An 18,435-nucleotide genomic window follows, 5' to 3' on the forward strand; every position below is an offset into this window, starting at 1 on the left:
ATTTATTAAAACATGTTTGAAAGTATACTGATTTTATGTAGTATTGATAACTCAATAAAATAATAAATGAAAATGAAAGTGTTCTTTACAAGTGATGTGTTTTTAAAATGCAATCTCTTCTTTATTTTGTACATTACTGGTATGGTACATATAATTGTAATGATCAAAGGAGCGTTTCAAATTATACAAAATATTTACAAAATATTCATTCAATGTTTCACAAATGGTTTAATTACAGTGAATCTTATTTTCTTGCTCATGAATTTTTACAAACAACTTTCTTATATTTCCCCAGTGCATGTTTTATAACATCCCATGTTTTCGTAACAATTACCTCACTAAACTTAATTTAAAAGTATTTTTTAAAGGAAGAATTATCATATTTGCTTCATATTCATAACAATTGATCTGTAAACATCTTTTCTGTATTGCGTAGGATTAGATATACAGGATATACAAACGACATTTTTCTTCATCCTTTCCATATTTAATTTGAAAAAACATGGTTCATCTCTCAGGTTATATTTATTGAAATTGTCTATAGCAGGAGACGATGTATCCTATGCATTTATGAATTAGTTAATACAGTTATCATAGTTATTGTCAATATTGTTATCAAATAACAATTTCATCGACTATATCAAATGGGAAAAAATAGATATTCTTTTTTTATATTCCTTTTGACACTCATCACTTTCACTTTTGCAATGAGTAGATGAGGAATACAGTAAAAAGGAAAATGTTAACAAAAATCCGTAGTAATTATTCCTGATCGGATTGCGAGAGTATAATTGGTTATTATATTACCAAGTACAGCAGGCAGATCGTTTAATAGCATTGAATAAAGCGTTACAATTAATACAAAATTATGTTACAATGCGAACCTTGCCAACGTCGATAAATTTATAGTAAAATTATCCATCATATATATATATATATATATACAATACATTTCTCTCTATTTACAATCTCAAATACATCAGCAAAATATCTATTACTGACACCAAGTATTATACCAAGTTACATTATTGAATGCAACAAACAGACTTAAATAAAAGGTGTCTATCAATCTTAATCGGGACAAAGTTTGAAATTGATATCAGTCCAAAGAAATATACTAACATATTTCAAACAAATTGCCTTAGATAGTCCAAAATAAGGTCTTTCATCTGCGAATAAAATCTACCCTTTGAAATTTAATCTCCATTTTATAAATTCAAAGTCGGAACCGGCATCATCAAATGTCACTAAATTATTTTTATATATTGACCACTAAAACTAAAAATTTACCAAACTTTCTAATATCAATTTCTCTTTGTCAGGATGCTTTACAAAAATGGAGCCGTCTCTTTTGCTTTTGAATGTTATGAAAAGTATGCATCAAATAGCCCTACGTTCTTTAAAATATGTGTCCTTAAGAATAGTGTCTAGATTTGCAAAATATTGCGGACAAACTTCTTCAAATTCTGCTTTCAATCAACTGTCCGGAAACAACCTCACCGGTCACACAACGTCTGGGTATACTTAGCCTACTCTTGATCTAGATCTAGACTATGAGCTGTATACAATGGACAGTCTAGATCTAGCACTAAAGTCTAAACAGTATTGAACCTTGACATTTGCTATAATTAAGAAGAGATATTAAAGAAATGAATTAAGAAGATCAATGTGGAGTTGTAATGTCACTGGAATTAAGTTTAACTAGTTATCCCACACTTTCTTCGGGATATGAACTCTAGAAAGCTTAATGCTGTTGGGCTCTTGCATTTATATTCTGCCTTTAATAACGTAACCCATCAGGTACTCGTCAATACAACTGCGTTACTTGAAATGTGTGGAAGAGCGTGTGATTGGTTTCAATATTATCATTCTAAGTGTTAGCAAATTTTACAACTGTGATTATGATGCGAAATCAGATCCTGTCCCGGCGAACTGTGGGGTGCTCCAGGGTTCCGTTGGAGGACCGATATTATTTTGTATTTACTTGAGTGGACTGAAGCGAGTCTTAAATCTTCACGAGGTCGACTATTACTGTTTGCTGATGATGTCTAGCTATATGTGTCACTCCCTCGGGTGCAGGACAAAGTGGCTCACGTTGTACATCACATGGATGGCTTGCATAGAGAAAGGTGGACGAGCCCCACTTCCTCTCGAATTCAATCATGACAAATTTTAGTTCTTACTTTTCGGATCCAAATACAACTTTGAAAAGTAAAATTAATATTGGTGATTCTCTTATAAATAGAAGTACATCTTTTAGAAACATGGGTGTTTAAATTGACTCCACTATGTCAATGTCTCACCATCATATGGAGGAATTCTGTCGGACCGTGGTAAACTTGAAGAAGAGACTGTTGACGTTCGCTAACTTTACTATCAAGCCAAAGAAACAAAGGAAATCAAAGAGAGCCTGCGGGAATAGGCAGCTTATCAGGCCTCACACACCATCCAAGTGAACGTTCTCAGCCCCTACATACACAGGCATCTTTGCAGTTTTGCCTTTGGCTTTGGTATTCTCACCGTACCAGAAGTATTGTCTGTCAACGCTGATGAGTTTCTTGGAGGCATCTAAATGGGAATGCTGTATCATTTCGTAAACCAGTCGACATATCTGCGTTAATAAAAAAAAAATAAAGTATGAATTGTATTATAATTTATATTATCGTTAACATTTAGTTCTTTAGTTTTTGGAAAGGGCATTTTTGTGTTATAACTTGGCAATTTCTATTTCAAAGAATAATATTAATAATAATAATCAAATTTGCTTGTGAGTAAACCAGTCGACATATCTGCATTAATAAAATGAAATAAAGTATGAATTGTATCATTTCTATTATACTTAACGCCTTTTTTTTAAATAGTTTTTGCAAGGGGCATTTATGTGTTATAAAGCGTGTAGAGACATTTGTAATAAGCGCTTTATAAAAATGTGATATTATTATTATTATTATTATTAAGAATGAATAAATACATTAAAATTATAAAATAACATGGAAGAGAAAATCATAGAAAACATACATTTGAAGAGCATGTGCAAACCACAAAATCCGAACGAGCCAGAAGATGAAGATCTACGATGATACCCATCAAAGATTCCTCTGACCATCTTAATGATACATTGGCTGACTGAGATATTTTATTATCACTCACAAACACATAGCCAGGATATCTGTCAAAGAATAAAATACAACGAAATAAAATGTTGCAATTTACTTCTCAGCGTTGTCGTAGTCGAGTGGTTTATAAATTACAGATGCGAATATCTTGGGGTTAAGCCCAGTCGGGGAACCTCATAACATGCTTGTGGCAATGTTATTTTTTATTCGAGACATGTTATTTCATATTTTCATAGAATTGCATTAATCAGTCTCTGGGAATGTTTAGATTGATCAATAAAGTTTGGAGAAGTTAAAAATGCATTTTGTTTGAATCATAACAGAATAAATTGTCACAATAATTTCATTAAAATAGGTACAAGATAATTTATTCCAACTTCATGGGCAATAACGTATGCCCTTTTTTAAAGCAACATACAATTTTCTGAACTGCTTGTCTCCTCCTAGGTGTTAAAAGTGTGCAAATTGGATGCGACCGTAACTTTTACAGAATTGTGAGCATCTTAAAAAAGGCTCTTGGATGTAATGCTTCCAGGGGGGTGTTTCACAAAGATCCTTAGTTGAGCTTATCTCCAAGTTGGACTTAAATATTATGGAGAGCCATTTGTAGCCTTATTTTGATATATATTCAAAAAACAAAATTAAACTATTTTAGACTTTTCATAAAATCCCCATCAAGAACATGGATCTCCAATGATAATAGAAAAAAATGAATGATTTGAATCTACATTTTATGCGTTTTAAAATAACTTTTACTAAATATTTTCAAGGATGTTAACGGCTTCCATAACTATTAAGTCCAACTTAGAGATAAATTCAACTTACGATCTTTGTGAAACACCCCTTAGGATAGTAAAGAATTTTAATACAGACTTGAGCGCCTACAATGTGTGCGATCTAAACTGAATCCGATGACCGGGGGGGGGGGATATTTCTTTAAAGCCCTCAATACATCGTTTTATGTTTTATTCGCGATATAGATTCAGAATATTATTATCAGATTAAATAACAACCAAGAACTAGAATAAAATAAACGATGAAGCCGTGTTTTGTTAATAAATTAAAAATTCAATATGACTGGGATTTCGTGATGTCACTCACGAACATATAACTAGGATAGCTATCAGAAAAAATACAAAAAAGAAATGTTATTGGAAATAATAATATGGAGCTATATTAAATAATTACTAAACATTTCCAACCTAAACTGACTTTTAAAGAGGTGAATTTAGATTGATGTAAGTTTTCTTTTGTCGACTTAATAACCTTGTTTCAGGTTTAAATTAATGAGAAGATTAAGTGCCTTGGTGTTGGAAAAATGTCTCCTTAAACTGTAAAAAAATCGGGCAGATGTTACAGGACAAATCATAAACATAGGTTGGGTAGGTGTTACTCGGCAAATCGATATTGGGCAAATATCGTCCAATAATTGGGTTATTTCCTACGAAAAATGTTGTAACCAATGAAATAATTGGGTAATGTTATTGGACAAATTAAAGTTGGGCCATTTTTGCCCATCATTTGGGTTAATTTCTCCCGAACATTTACTGCATGTATATTTACCCTATTAAATGTTCAAAATTAGTTGGGCAGATGTTACTAGACAAACGTAAGTCGGGCAACAATTATGCAACATTAGGGTTCAAGTCGGATATTATATGTTTCTTGGTCGAGTGGATATGTCACGGGACTGTGAATCACAAGTTCCGCGGTTCGAGTCCCGCCAGCACTAATGCTCTTCTATACATAATATGTTTCATATTTTATCAACTTATTTGCCCAACTAGTGTTTAATATGCTAAACATTATGGGGATAATTTGGTGAATTTCTGATTGGGTACATTTTTGTTGGTTAAAACTTGGGTATTTTCTTTTTTCTTCAAAACTAGGTAAATTATGCAAAATCTTGAATTTACCTAACAGTTGGTTTGACACATAATCGCCCTCATGTTGGGTAAAACTTGGGCAATTTTTTTGCCCAATATTTTTTAGAGTGTACATGTCTATCAAGTCTACGTGAATTTGCTAAAAGAAATAGAGTTAGCATGAATAAGCATGATGACAAATTCGTAACATTCACTTTAATAATCGACATGATTTTTGCATTCATTGTTAATGTTAACATGTATTTGTATTAATTATAACTAAACATTTTTCTTGATCAAACTTTAATTCATAAGGCTGGGTTGAAGACTTCACGCAATCTTGTTATTTTCAACTAGTCAAAATGTAGAAGTTCAGGGACATGTATGAACTCAATCTGCGGTAGTGCTTTAGTACAACATGGCTTTAAAGCCCCTATCACACCAAACTAGTTCTCACTACGTTCTCGAAAATGTTGCCAAACGGGCTCAAACTGTGTGCGAACTGAGTTGAACGTAATAACAACTGTTTGCGACCTGTTTAAGGACTTTATGGACGGGCTCGGACTCGACTAATGTCTATAATACGATCCTAGTTCGTTCATTTACAGTCCATAATACGTCCAACTCTTCTGGACCCCGTCCACAGTCAGTTCAAATCAAGTTCAGATTGGGTAAATTTGACATTTCCAAGCAGTCCAAACCATTTTTACCAGTTTGCAACATGTTCTAACTAGTTCATAACCCAACCACCCCATTTACAGGCCATTCAACTCGTCCTTATCTCATTCTTAGTGCGTCTGAACGCGCTCCTATCGTGCTTGTGCAATCCCGTCGTGGTTCCAGGGCTATACAAACCCAGCGCGTTGTCGTTAATGATGCTCAACCACATAACGTTGTAGCATGTTCCTAGTAGGTTCGAAAAACGGCAATTCTATTCATATTACGGCAATCCGTTCGTAGTTTGCCCATCTCGTTTTAAGTACGTTGTCACTCCGTCTAGTTTTTGAACAGGCTTAAAGTCCTAGAGCACCCTTTCCAAGTCCAAACCAGTCCGAGCCCGTCCATGAAGTTCTAAAAAAATAGTTGCTATTACGTTTCCTCCGTTTGCACAAAGTTTGAGCCCGTGTGGCAACATTTTCCAGAACGTAGAGAGAACTAGTATGGTGTAATAGGGGCTTCACTTGAATGTCTTGATCCGCAAAACTTGAAGTGTTGAAGTTGAACGGGAATGAGGAATGACGAAAACGCGCTGGGTTTTTATAGCTCCCGAGCCAGGACGGGATTGCGTTCGAATGCACTAAGAACGAGATGAGGACGAGATGAGCTGTCTCTGAATGGGATGGTCGGGATAAAAACTAGTAAGAACAAGTGGCAAATTAGTCGAATGGGTTTGGACGCTATTAGGAACGAGGAAGAACTAGTTAATAATGGGTTTAAACTGACTACGAACTGGCTTGGACTGCCTAGAAATGGCAAATTTACCCGATCTGAACTTGATATGAACTGACTGTGGACGGGATACAGACGAGATGGACATATTCACGGGCTGTTTATGAACTAGGATCGTATTATAGATATTATTTACACATTCGTCCCCGATCACAAGCCGTTTTACGATTTTCTAGGACGGTTCCAGAACGCAGTGAGAACTAGTTTGGTGTGATGGGGCTTATAAGCCACGATGGCTGTCCTTTAACTCACTTCTTCTTGGCTTCGTAGAGCAGACCGACCTCGTCTGTTGCTAAGAAGACTCTCCTGACGGACACTGCTTTTCTCTTCTCTAATTCCTGGTAGTATTTTTCCACATGGTCCATATACTCCTCTATACCATGCGATTTGGCTTCGTTAACGAGTTTGTCTGTCCGCCTAACATGAATGCTTTTTTTTTTGGGGGGGGGGGGAGGGGAATTATTTTGAAAGCCATATAGTCAACAGGCAAAAACATACTTGAAAAAATAAAATTGCCCCTAAGCTCATTTTATTTTGACTGGTTATGCTAAAAAAGATACATGAGGTATTTGACATATTGAAATGAGGTATTTATACTGCCATAGACGAAAAACTTCTTGCTGATTGTCAACGAAACGGAGTTAAGTATTTTGTCAATTCTGTTTGTTGCTACGGCAGGCAGCCAGTGAAATCAAATTCGTTTGATAAAATTATGGAAATGCAAGCATTACTTTAAACAAATGGAACTTTGTTATTACTGGCTCATTCTTCCTGATTGAGGTGTCATATGAAAGGGCAGAACATGAACTTTCTAGAAATGTGATTTTCTCTTAATAAAATTTAGATACCGTCCGCCGATTTACTTTTCAGTACCATTTCTTCAAATTAATTTCAATCAATCATGCGTGAAGTATGCAGCATATAAGTTGCATCAAATGAAAGAGGAGGATCTAAGCTTTACACAAATGTGTCATTCATTAATTATAATTGTGATTCAGTTATGATAAAACATCGATAATTCTGGTTTTCGTTTTTTTCTGGGACGCACCGTATAATGGCAACGAACTGTGCGTCCGCAAACAGCGACTAATTTCTCAGGAGCTTAGCCTGCTTAGGCACCGTATTACACTTTAAGACCTTAAAATTCGTCTTACCCCACGATCGGATGTGTGAATCCCAAGGCAGTCGTCTTATTGTCAATGAATTGTTGGGTTTGAGGCTGAGGCTTCAGAATGTAGGTGATGATTTGTCCTATCCACCAGACGAGGGGTTTACTGTGGACTCTCCTCAGTCTCACCGAGATGTCTTCTGGAATCGCCAAGGGCAGGAAGTCTGGCCTTTTGTTCGTTTTAATAAAGTTTCCTATTTTGGAGAGTTTTACCACTTGGGTGTTTTTATTTCCATCAGGAGCTGTAGATGAAAAACAAGATAAATGTATTTAGTTAATTAGTTGTACCGATCACTACCGGGAGGTCGTGGGTTCGAACCCCAGCCGCGTCATACCAAAAGACGTAAAAATATGGGAGTTGCTGCTACCTTGTTTGGCGTCCAACAATAAGGGGATAGAGCAACGTCAATCTGGCGCTGCTCAGTGGCTGCCGGGCTCACGATCAATTGGGCAAAAGGAATTTCCATTTTCGGTTAATAAAATTTGGAGTGGACTAAAAGATTATTATTATTATTATCATTATTATTATTATTATTATTATTATTATTATTATTATTATTATTATTATTATTATAAGTTCCGATTATTTATCCATTTTTTCACAATCATCTATCATATTATCTGTCTGCAAACTCGGTTACTAAACCTTCATATCATGCCGTTGCCTGATTTGCCTGCGTGACATTTGTAATTTTGAGGATTTCGAATACACCAGTTTACGGTTGTATCAGTGCGCATACGCAGACAGTTGACCTCGGGTCATTGGCCCTGAAACAAAGCCAATGACCTGAGGTCAGTGGTATTTATGCGTAAATTAAGATTGCACCCATGCAAATGATGATGTGCGCGCACAATGCAGCGCAATCTCAATTTACGCATAAATACATGACCTCTAGGTCATTGGCTTTGTGTAAAATGGCGCACACAACCGTAAACTGGTGTATTTAGTAACCAATGTGCTCCAGCGCCGCTGGCCGTCATGCCATCAACATTTTTACAAACCCCCCCCCCCCCCCCCCCCCCCCCCCCCCCAAAAAAAAAAAATACTACTGCTTCTTTGTTTTTGCGATTATCTTTGCGACTCCAATCACAGATTCGAATCGATTTCATCAAGGCATTCTTATTGTCAAACACGACATCGTCATTATATCATACACAAACTTTTAGCTTAAATCAAGTGTGATATTAGTGGAGTTTTGTCGTTAAACGTGTTAAGAGTATGTGTGTGATTTACAGAAAGACTATATTAATACATTTATGTTATTTTTTTTATTATTTCAATACCCGCAGTCTTAATTGTGCACTTCATTACTAAGCCTTTCCCTATTGCTTGCTTACGTTTCTTTCACAATGTAATTGTATGACCAGTATCGGACTCTAACTTTAATCATGCTCATAATAATAATTAGATTGAGTTAGGCGCTAAAACCATACCCATTTACAAGATCATTATCATCATCATTATTGTTATTATTATCGTTACTATTCTTATTATTCGTATCATCACCATTATTATTACTACTATTACTATTCGTATTACTATTAGTAAGAGATATGCATGGTGGTGGTTATTTTACCTGACTGCCAAGAAAGCAAGTAAGCAACCAGACGGCCGACGGCTTTAGGTCCTCTCCGAGGGACCTGGTAATGAGGATTAATGCCTTACCAAAGGGCACTAGCATATCGCCTTGGTTTCGAACCCGGGTCACCGAATTACGAGACCACTGCTCTACCGACTGAGCTACCACGCCTCAGTATTACTTCTATTAGTATTACTATAAGTTTAAATATCAATAATATTATTAGTAGTATTATTATTATATTATTATACATATTATCAGGACAAATGTAAACTCCCGTTCCAGTATACCTACTTGGCCACTTATTGTAAGCTGTGGTCTCTCCTTGTTCATCAAGGCAGTTCTCACTGAGAGGGCGAAAGAACTTGTCCCATCCCCCGGGGAATAGACCCATTCCGAGGAATTAAGGATGAGGGTTCTCTCACTGCCGTATGCCATAATCAGACAGAACGACAAATGATGAACACTCGATCCGAACCCGACTCGATGGTTGAAATCACACACGATCTTCTTGGCTTTTCTGCAGTCTGGAGGATTCTGGTGAAAAAGATATGGATGATAAAATCAAAAATTATTGATTTGGACACGATCACAACAACATTTCAATAACCTATTTTATTTCCCTCCGTTAGAAATCAAGTTCGCATGAAGACATCGTACTATTCGCACATTTTAAAGATAAAGGTGAGTTCTGGTCATCCGATTGCATTGTGAAAGAAAATGTGTGGAATGGATCAGACAAAGTTGGTCATGTAGCATGTAACTATTAGTGTGTACTGCAAATTTCTGGAGTCATCAAAATCGTCATAAATTTGGCCCAGTCTTGGTAAAGTAACAAGCACTGTACACAGAAAGATGTATATGGGACTATACAAATGGTGTCGGGGCTACTAACCTTGATTTCCTAATCCTTCTATGCTCATTACACAGTATACATTTTCTACCAAAATTGTTTGGCATGTGACATTTATTTGTAATCTTGAACATTCAGTGTAATTTTCGTTTGATTCTGTGAGATTTTTTAATTTTTTAAAACCAGAACTCACCTTTATCTTTAAATGTGAACGTCATGTGATGCTATTGAAATTGCCTTTTTTTCGTTTTATAATAACATCTTCACTTAAGAAAAATACATGTATCTCCTGGGAAAGTTAAAGGGAAAAAAGCCTAACTACATCTCTGCCTATTACTTTACCTGAAGGAAATGGAGTCTTTTCTGTATAAGATTTGAGAGCTTCATCAACTCATCTTGTTCCCACGATGAATTTCCATCCAATTGAGTTAGAGTGGTGTTAGCCGACACGATGTACCTAGGTTAAAATTCAAAAAATGAAAAAGCTGATGAAAACACTTAATTCCTTTATCAGAACGACCAACCATGTAATTAAATAAAAAATATTATTTTGTTCTTCATGTAAGACCAAGTTCATTTACGGAGAATCATGAAGTGTTAGTTGAAGGAACACAACAAAATTAAAGCTCGAAAAACTATGTGATCCAAGGAAACAAAATACTATTATAGTTATCTTTAGGAAACAGACTGTTGATATTTAAACCGACGTCGAGAAATATATTTGAGAAATAGCTGTTGTTCCCCTTTCACTCTCTTTCGCCGCCTTCTTGGAGGAGGATGGGGAGGAGCCTGCTAGTGCTCCCTTCTTAGATCTGCCATTGCTTGTATGTCAATATCATTATGATAGATAGAAAGAAAAAGGATTGGCGAAATGAAATAAAGGTCAATTACTTTTGTTTTTCGTCATATTTCGTCAGGTTCACGTACGGTTGTCCGACACTGTTGATCTCCGTTCGAGGTGAGTCCTGCTTTGAAGACTTTATGTGCTGGTTGAACCGAGGAGATATTCCTTGGTTAAATATGACGAACAAGCTGATTATCAAGGCTAGCGTAATCGTCACCAACAACTTGAACAAAGTATTCATGATCACGACTCTCCTTCGCTAGACAACCAAACCTATTTCTACTTTCTGCATTTTAGATAAGATAATGGCACAGACGGTGTTAAATTAATATCACAAACAAATGAAAATGGTAGTCGACATCTCAATCCTCGTAAAAATAAAAGGTAATTTGTTCTCTTCGTTATCCTCATTCTTCTCCTCCTCTTCCACTCCCCTCCTTTTCTCTTTTTCACGTATTTTCTACACTTTTACTTTTAGGGAAGGGGGAAAGGGTGGTGGAAATAAGTTGTCGCGTGGCAAGTTTCCTAGTCAGTTGGAAGGGGTAAGAGGACATTTTTTTTTCTTTTTTGGTCTCTGAATTCGAAAATTTGACATTTTGTGCCGTGGGGGGGGGGGGGGGGGTAAGGTCACCTTTTTTTAGGTCATCCATTGGCATTTTAAAAAAAATATATTAAAAAAAAAAAAAAAATCAAAAAAATCAAAAGGGATTTCCCCCCCAAAAAAAACATACACAAAACATACACATAACAAAAACTCAAGGGGGGGAGGTTAACCCCAACCCCTCCCCCCCCCCCCCTGCGTACGCGCCTGACCTGTTTAAGATTCTATTCCATATGGTGTTTTAATTATTATGATAATCAGAAAGGTGTGATTGTCATGCACATAATCAAGGACATCAAGTATCAAGGGGCCCGCGGTTGGGTCCAGGGGGCAGAGCCCCTGGAAGCTCAGGGGTTTTAGGCGTTTAATTACGGTCAGATGAGCATTTTCTGATACCTTATTTTGTTGTGGAGCTGGCAGTTAGCTATTCTTTCTTTCTTGCTCTTTTTCTTTCTATTTCTCTTTGATATACTTTGTCAAAAAAGTGGGGGGGGGGGGGGAGGAGGAAGCTGGAAGCTCCTGATCCCCGCCGTTTTGCGGGCCCTGACATGTAGGCATCTCACGAAGCATATTTCTTGCCTGGCTGTAAATTTATGAATTTGTCATTTTAAAACAAACGCATAAAATGTATAATCTACTAAAAAATGAGGAAAAATCTCGGAAAATTATGTAATTTCAGCATTATTTGTAAACCACCATTACGTTATGGAATCAGAAATAAACCCTCTCCCCGATCAGTACGCCAGTGCCCCGCCCCCCTGATCTACACTATGTTAGCGGAAAAATCGCAAATGATCTCCCCTACCTTTCTTCTTTCTCTTTTTCTTCTTTCCCTTTCTCTCCCCATTTTTGTTTGGCCCCAGAAATTGGAAAAATTGCGTCGTCAGATATTTCGTTCAGTGGCTTGGGTGGGGGGGGGGGGGGGGGAGGAACACTTTCTTTTTTCCTTCTTTTTGTTTCCTTCTTTTTTTCTCTCCTCTTTTTTCCCTTTTTTTTTCCTCAGGGGGGGGGGGGCGGGTGGCCGGGTCCTCCGGGCCCCCCTGGATCCGTCACTGGGTCAGTCCGTACCGACGGGGATAACCATGATAACGAAATTGTAAATAAAATGTACACCCTACTATTTTGTGTTTGGTGTGTGCAAACAAACATGACCTTACACATTCGAGCCCAAACCTAATTCAAGTTTTAATTTTACCAATTAATCAATAAAGATAGCGTTTATATTTATTTAGCGCAGCTGTGAGATACGTAGGCCAACATCTCTTTACATTAGCACATAAGGAAGAGCGTATTACACGAATACAAACACAATTTCAGTTGGTAGCGGTGAGAAATGAGGTGACCCTTGTTTGGGTAAACATTAACTGTTCATCAAAAATGTCGTATACCAATATTAAGGTCGGATGACTCATGTTCAAGGCTCAAAATACACGGGGGCGGATGGGTAAGCGGACACTTTTTTTTTTGTTTTTTGGTCTCGAAATTTCAAAATTTGACATTTTTCTTCGTTGGGGGGGGGGGGGGGGGGGTAAGGTCACCTTATTTAGGTTAGCCGTGGGTATAATTTTTTTTTTTTTTTTTAATAATAAAAAATAAATAAAAAAAAAGAACCAAAGGGGGGGGGGTTAGGTTTTTTTAGGGGGTTTACATACATAAAAATACCAAAGGGGGGGTTTGAACCCCCCAAACCCCCCCCCCCCCCCTGCGTACGCCCCTGTTTATAACTGTCACACAATACTGAGTTTAAGGTTTCAAACCTTAAACCCATGAAAATGGAACAATGGACGTTAGATAAGCATGTATTGCCGTGCAGAATTTTTGCTCGAAATTTTTCGGTGTTTAGAGGCCGTTATATTGTAAACAAATGTACGCTTATTCGCCGCAAAATAGAAGCGCTATATCTCCCATCGCATCTCTAAGAGTATAACCGATACAAACAACGGAAACTTGCAGTGCAGTGCGGGCGTCAGCAGTGGTTATACTAGCTTTCAGATTTGCACGTCGACATATAGTGGCACGTAGCAGTCCACCAGAACGACTTGCAAGTCCTTTAGGCACTGCCAGTGCCTGAAAAGGACGTCACACGTTCCACGCTCGCCCCCTCGATCCCTGCCTGGTGCACGCTACCACCCCATATCTGCTGGAGCTAGAGGCGATCGCGCAAGGACCGAAGCATGAAGAAGTTTTCCGGTGAAAACGCGTAAATCCTCTGAAATCTAATAATACCCCCCCCCAAAAAAAAAAAAAAAAAAAAACAGCAAATAATAAACCTTAACCAGTTATATAACCGATAGCTAAAATTAGTAAAAGGAAATCTGTTGGCAAGGAGGCGACTGTATGGGATTGGACCAGACATTTTCAAACAGAGAAATAATGATGAAATAGCAAAGAATATAGGGGTTCATGGGTACCATTAAATGGAAATTTGTATTAGAAAAAGAGCTCCCATCAGTACTAAAAGAGCCCCATGACAAGACTCATGGGAGCTCTTTCTTTTTGGAAGAGCCCCCGTTCACAAAAAATTAATTTGAGCCCTGCTCATGTTAATGGCTGCCTTTGCCAGTTGAGTACTGAAGTGCTGACGTCAGATTCACTCGCAATCCAGTAGAGCCTTGCATGAGCTACGCCGCGAAAACAGTCAAGCAAGCGGCTAGAGAAGGAACCAATTCAGTGTTAGGTGCTTGCTTGATCGCCTGGCCTATCTAGCTTTAATGCTACTTTTACACTATGTTCCCGGCGGCCACGGCCATCACGAGAGAGAGAGAGAGAGAGAGGGGGAGAGTTGCATTAACAATAAGTGGAACATACAGGCCCCCAATGAAAAAAGTAAAGGAGTAAAAATGGTTTATATTTTCTAACCACATATGCAAAATATTAGAACCAGAGTTGAATCACGTAAAGATGATATCCCATTCAAAGAAAAGGAGAGTAAACAGGAATTAATTTTCCTGAACATTCCGCACCTCCTTTCATTTATCAATAGAGGATTTTATAATAGCGATACGCGCATATCTTGAACAAATTGTGAGAGGATGGGAAAACGTGTATGTTCTTTATTATAGGGGTGGTAGGACATGAGCTCCTGAACACTGGCGTACTGAGAGGGGGGGGGGCAGTTTCCCCCAAAGTATATTCAAATGTGGTTTATTAGTAATTCGATACCAGTGATTTACAAACTGTGCAGAAATGACATAATTATTAGGGATTTTTTCTCAATTTTATTTGTAAATAATACTTTCTTATCCGTACGTTGGAAAACTACAAATTTCCAAATTTACAGCCAGGCAAGATAAATGCTTTTTTAGAAGCCTCCATGTTAGAGCCTGCAACCCCCCTCACTTTTTGAAGAAGTTAAAGAAAAAAAGAAAGAATGAGTGACCTGCCAGTTTCACAAATGAGGTATCAAAATATGCTCTAATAAATAAGATTTGTATGGCGCCAAATTCACTTGACAATCAAATGCTTAAGGCGCAGCTTGTGCAAAAGATGAAATACATGATAAATATGTATACACAACTGCAATAGAAAAGGTACATACATGAAAGGTAATGGTAATCAATTATAAGCTAAATTAAACAGACATTTCTTAAGATTGTCTCTTAATACTTCACCAGAACTGCTATTCTTAATCCATTGGGGGAGAGTATTTCATAATGAAGGCCCAGCATGAGCGAAGGTTCATTCCCCACTTTGTTTTAACCCTAGGAATATCAAGTAAGCCAGAGTTTTGAGAACGTAGCTGTCTAGAGAGAATGTAATGCATGATCAAGCCATATATACAGTGAAATAATAACAAAATATTCTTGAAAACAACAGGTTCTTCTACGCGCAACCAATAGAGTGATTTGAGGACCGGTGTGATGCGACTGTACTTGTAAGGGAGGGTCACGACACAAGCAGCAGTATTCTGTAATTTTTGTTATTTTGCAAGTAGGTTGTGATGCGGACCAACAAAAAGGCCATTACCAAAATCCAAGAGAGATGAGATTATTACAAGCATGAGTAATTTTCTCAGTGGCACTACGGTTAAGATATTTACGAATAAAACCTAAATTGCGTAACTGATAACGTACTGATGTTGAGACATATTGAATTTGTGTAGACATTGTCATATTCGAGTCGAGAAACACACCAAGGTTGCGGCATACATTGGATAAGGTAATTTCATGTCCAGCAAGAGTATTTGAAGTGATTGAAAGCTTCTCTATAAATTAAACCAAGTCTTAGAACCATACATTACAAATTCGCATTTTGCAAGATTTAATTTGAGTGAATGTGAGTGCAGCCAAATATGAACATCTTTTACACTAGTCTCAATGTTGTGGATAGCGCTGGCTGCATTGCTCTGATTGGATTTGAAAGCAGTATATGTTTGAATATCATCGGCATAAACATGATAAGCAAGAGAATGGTGATGAAAAATATTCTTCGAACCGATTAAATATAACGAAAACATGGTGGGCCCGCCCACAGACCCTTGCGGAACTCCGTACATAAGTGGTACACAATCTGAAAGGCTGCCATTTATCAAGACAGCTTGAGAATGACAAGACAGGTATGATTTAAACCATTCCAGGGCTTTAACCTCTAACACCGAGTGACAAAACAGTGTGGTTAACCAGGGCATGTGAGTACTCCCTGGGTTAACAGTGTCGAAGGCGGAAGACAAATCAAGGAGTACCATAGCAGTTCCGCCATGCATCCATCTCCTGGAGTATAAAGTTGAATACATTAACAAGGAGGGTTTCTACACTGTGGTGGGGGAGGTATGCAGATTGAAATGGGTCAAGGAGGTCATTATCGAGACAGTAATCATTTAATCTAAAAAAAAACACTACCCTATCAAGTATTTTAAACAAAAACGGGAGATTAGAAACTGGACGATAATTACTTATTAGTAATTCAGAATCAAGATTAGGTTTCTTCAGTAAAGGAAGAATGTGTACCGTTTTAACGACAAAAGGTACGCATGCCTGATAGATAATTAAGTTGACAATCTGTGAGATAACAGAGGCAAATGTCTAAAACCCCTGAGCTTCATTTGGCTCATCCCCTTTGACCCCACGCCAATTTATGCTCCACTCGCTATGCTCGCTACGCTCTACCTGATCGTAAATACCCAACTTTGAAAAAAGTTCCGCGGGGCCTGCAGGTAACATGTAAGATTTTTCTTCTGCCCCCCCTCCCCCCCCCCCCCCCACCAAAAAAAAAAGTTTTTGCTGATTACGCCACTGCCCCTGGAAGGTGAGCCCCTGGAATGTTTCTCCCCCCCCCCCCCCCCCATCGGGGCCTGCCTACGACGGCTCGGTGATCTTAATAACATATTACGTATTATGACCTAGGCCTTTATAAGGCAATGGACTAATACGTAGTTTTAACTCATATCAGTAAGTGTAGAACAAAAGTTCTACTGCTTCATTTTGCTTTATCAACATCAGCAAATGTCATTACCTTGTTTCCCCGGGAAAGAATGTAATAATGACATATGCTGATGGCTTTCCCGTTAGCCTAACACTTCCTCTCATTAACGTACAACTGCACACAACATACTACATAGTCTACTCACATACATTCGTGTCTTCTTCGTCTTCTTCACATTCGTATCTCAGTTCTGTGTTTAAAATCCAGACATTTTCATGCTCAAAACGATACAAAATATATCTCACCCGATATACAAGTAAGCTGCTATTCTACCTTTCGTAATGTATATTCCAAAAGCACGTTGACAAAGTCGATAATAAAAAAAATTGACGAAGACAAATATCAAATGCTCATATGTGCTTCAGATTTAATCAAGATGGCGTCGAGCTTGATATTGTCCAGCTTCAAACTAGTGCATATTGTGACATTCACATACATTTAAAAATTTGTTAGCGACATTCAATGACGTGTGCATACATTGCAAAAATATTGCAGGCAAAAGGCAAATTATTGTGTGAATTCTCGCTATCGCCCAAAATCTTCCGGTCGACAACTGTTCCTTTGTGTCGCGGTTAATATTCAATTTGACAAAAATAAATATGACTAAGCTCAGGCTGCTCACGTAGTCTTGGTTTAAGACGTTTCCGCTCACAAGCTCCAATTGATTAGCCATGCTTCAATCACCATGTACCCGAAAAGATCGTTAAGAAATAGTTATAAATATAATATTAATTGTTATCAATCGATGCAGGATAAAAGCATACCACGGCATTGAATCTCGCTATGTCTCTATCTCTTTAAAATATCTTCTTTCACTGGACTTCAAACTATCACTTTTCATAGATGGGAATTTATTATTTTACTGCAGATGCATTACGTGGTAATTGGGTACTGATTTGTAAATGTAACCCAATATAGTATTAGACTATTGGTAATAGTAATAGTACATGTAGTAGTAGTAGTAGTATTTTCAGTGGCAGTAGTAGTAGCAGTAGTATATTAGTAGTATTAGTTTCAGTGGCAGTAGTAGTAGTAGTAGTAGCAGTAGTATATTAGTAGTATTAGTTTTAGTGGCAGAAGTAGTAGTAGTAGTAGTACTAGTAGTAGTACTAGTAGTAGTATTAGTTTCAGTGGTAGTAGTAGTAGTAGTAGTAGTAGTATTAGCATATTGCTCCGGTTGTCTCATTTTCGCACGCTGGACGTATATAGCAGACTGCAATCGGCGGATCAGACGACACTTGGTAGGGAATTTGTATGTGAGATTGCTTTGCTAAATATAACATACAAGAACATTTTCCATCTCTTTAAACTATCGTTGATATCTGATGATTAAACAGTTATTGAAATAAACCTACCAAACTACATAATACAATGAAATACTTGACTTAAAGTAGGGGAGTTTGATGTGGTGCACAATTGCACCCCTCTGTAAATAATCGAATAGTCCATGGCGATCATAAATATTCATGTTTTTGATAACCTCGGCAAAATTCTTGCCTATACTAAATGGACAAATTAAGGTGGGGAATTGGCTGAAA

At 37.5% G+C, this 18,435-nt stretch overlaps 1 protein-coding gene across 2 annotated transcripts; it reads right to left on the reverse strand.

Annotated features, from left to right (window-relative positions):
- Positions 1-511: 511 nt before the first annotated feature.
- Positions 512-17,495, reverse strand: LOC575664 (alpha-(1,6)-fucosyltransferase). 2 transcript variants are annotated; one of them, XM_030992779.1, is made up of 8 exons: positions 17,143-17,495; positions 10,923-11,161; positions 10,374-10,488; positions 9,473-9,715; positions 7,585-7,840; positions 6,683-6,859; positions 3,019-3,169; positions 512-2,611 (listed from the first exon to the last, which is right to left on the reverse strand). In XM_030992779.1, the coding sequence occupies exons 4-8, from the start codon at positions 9,570-9,572 to the stop codon at positions 2,438-2,440; spliced, it is 858 nt and encodes a 285-aa protein (XP_030848639.1). In that variant the 5' UTR covers positions 9,573-9,715; positions 10,374-10,488; positions 10,923-11,161; positions 17,143-17,495; the 3' UTR covers positions 512-2,437. The 2 variants fall into 2 exon arrangements, with proteins under 2 accessions (XP_030848639.1, XP_030848638.1); XM_030992778.1 differs by having other exon boundaries at positions 17,043-17,495.
- Positions 17,496-18,435: the final 940 nt, after the last annotated feature.

Source organism: Strongylocentrotus purpuratus, unplaced genomic scaffold (genome assembly GCF_000002235.5).
Source record: "Strongylocentrotus purpuratus isolate Spur 01 unplaced genomic scaffold, Spur_5.0 spur5_scaffold_20, whole genome shotgun sequence".
In the NCBI taxonomy this organism is placed as follows: domain Eukaryota; kingdom Metazoa; phylum Echinodermata; class Echinoidea; order Camarodonta; family Strongylocentrotidae; genus Strongylocentrotus; species Strongylocentrotus purpuratus.

Bases quoted from the DNA above. Each gene is read 5' to 3' on its own strand.
- LOC575664 (XM_030992779.1), bottom strand. From the start codon at position 9,572: ATGGGTCTATTCCCCGGGGGATGGGACAAGTTCTTTCGCCCTCTCAGT. The intron at 7,841-9,472 runs GTAGGTATACTG...TTTCATCTACAG, and splicing joins AGCTTACAATAAGTGGCCAA to CTCCTGATGGAAATAAAAAC. The intron at 6,860-7,584 runs GTAAGACGAATT...CAAAAAAAAAAG, and splicing joins TTCACACATCCGATCGTGGG to CATTCATGTTAGGCGGACAG.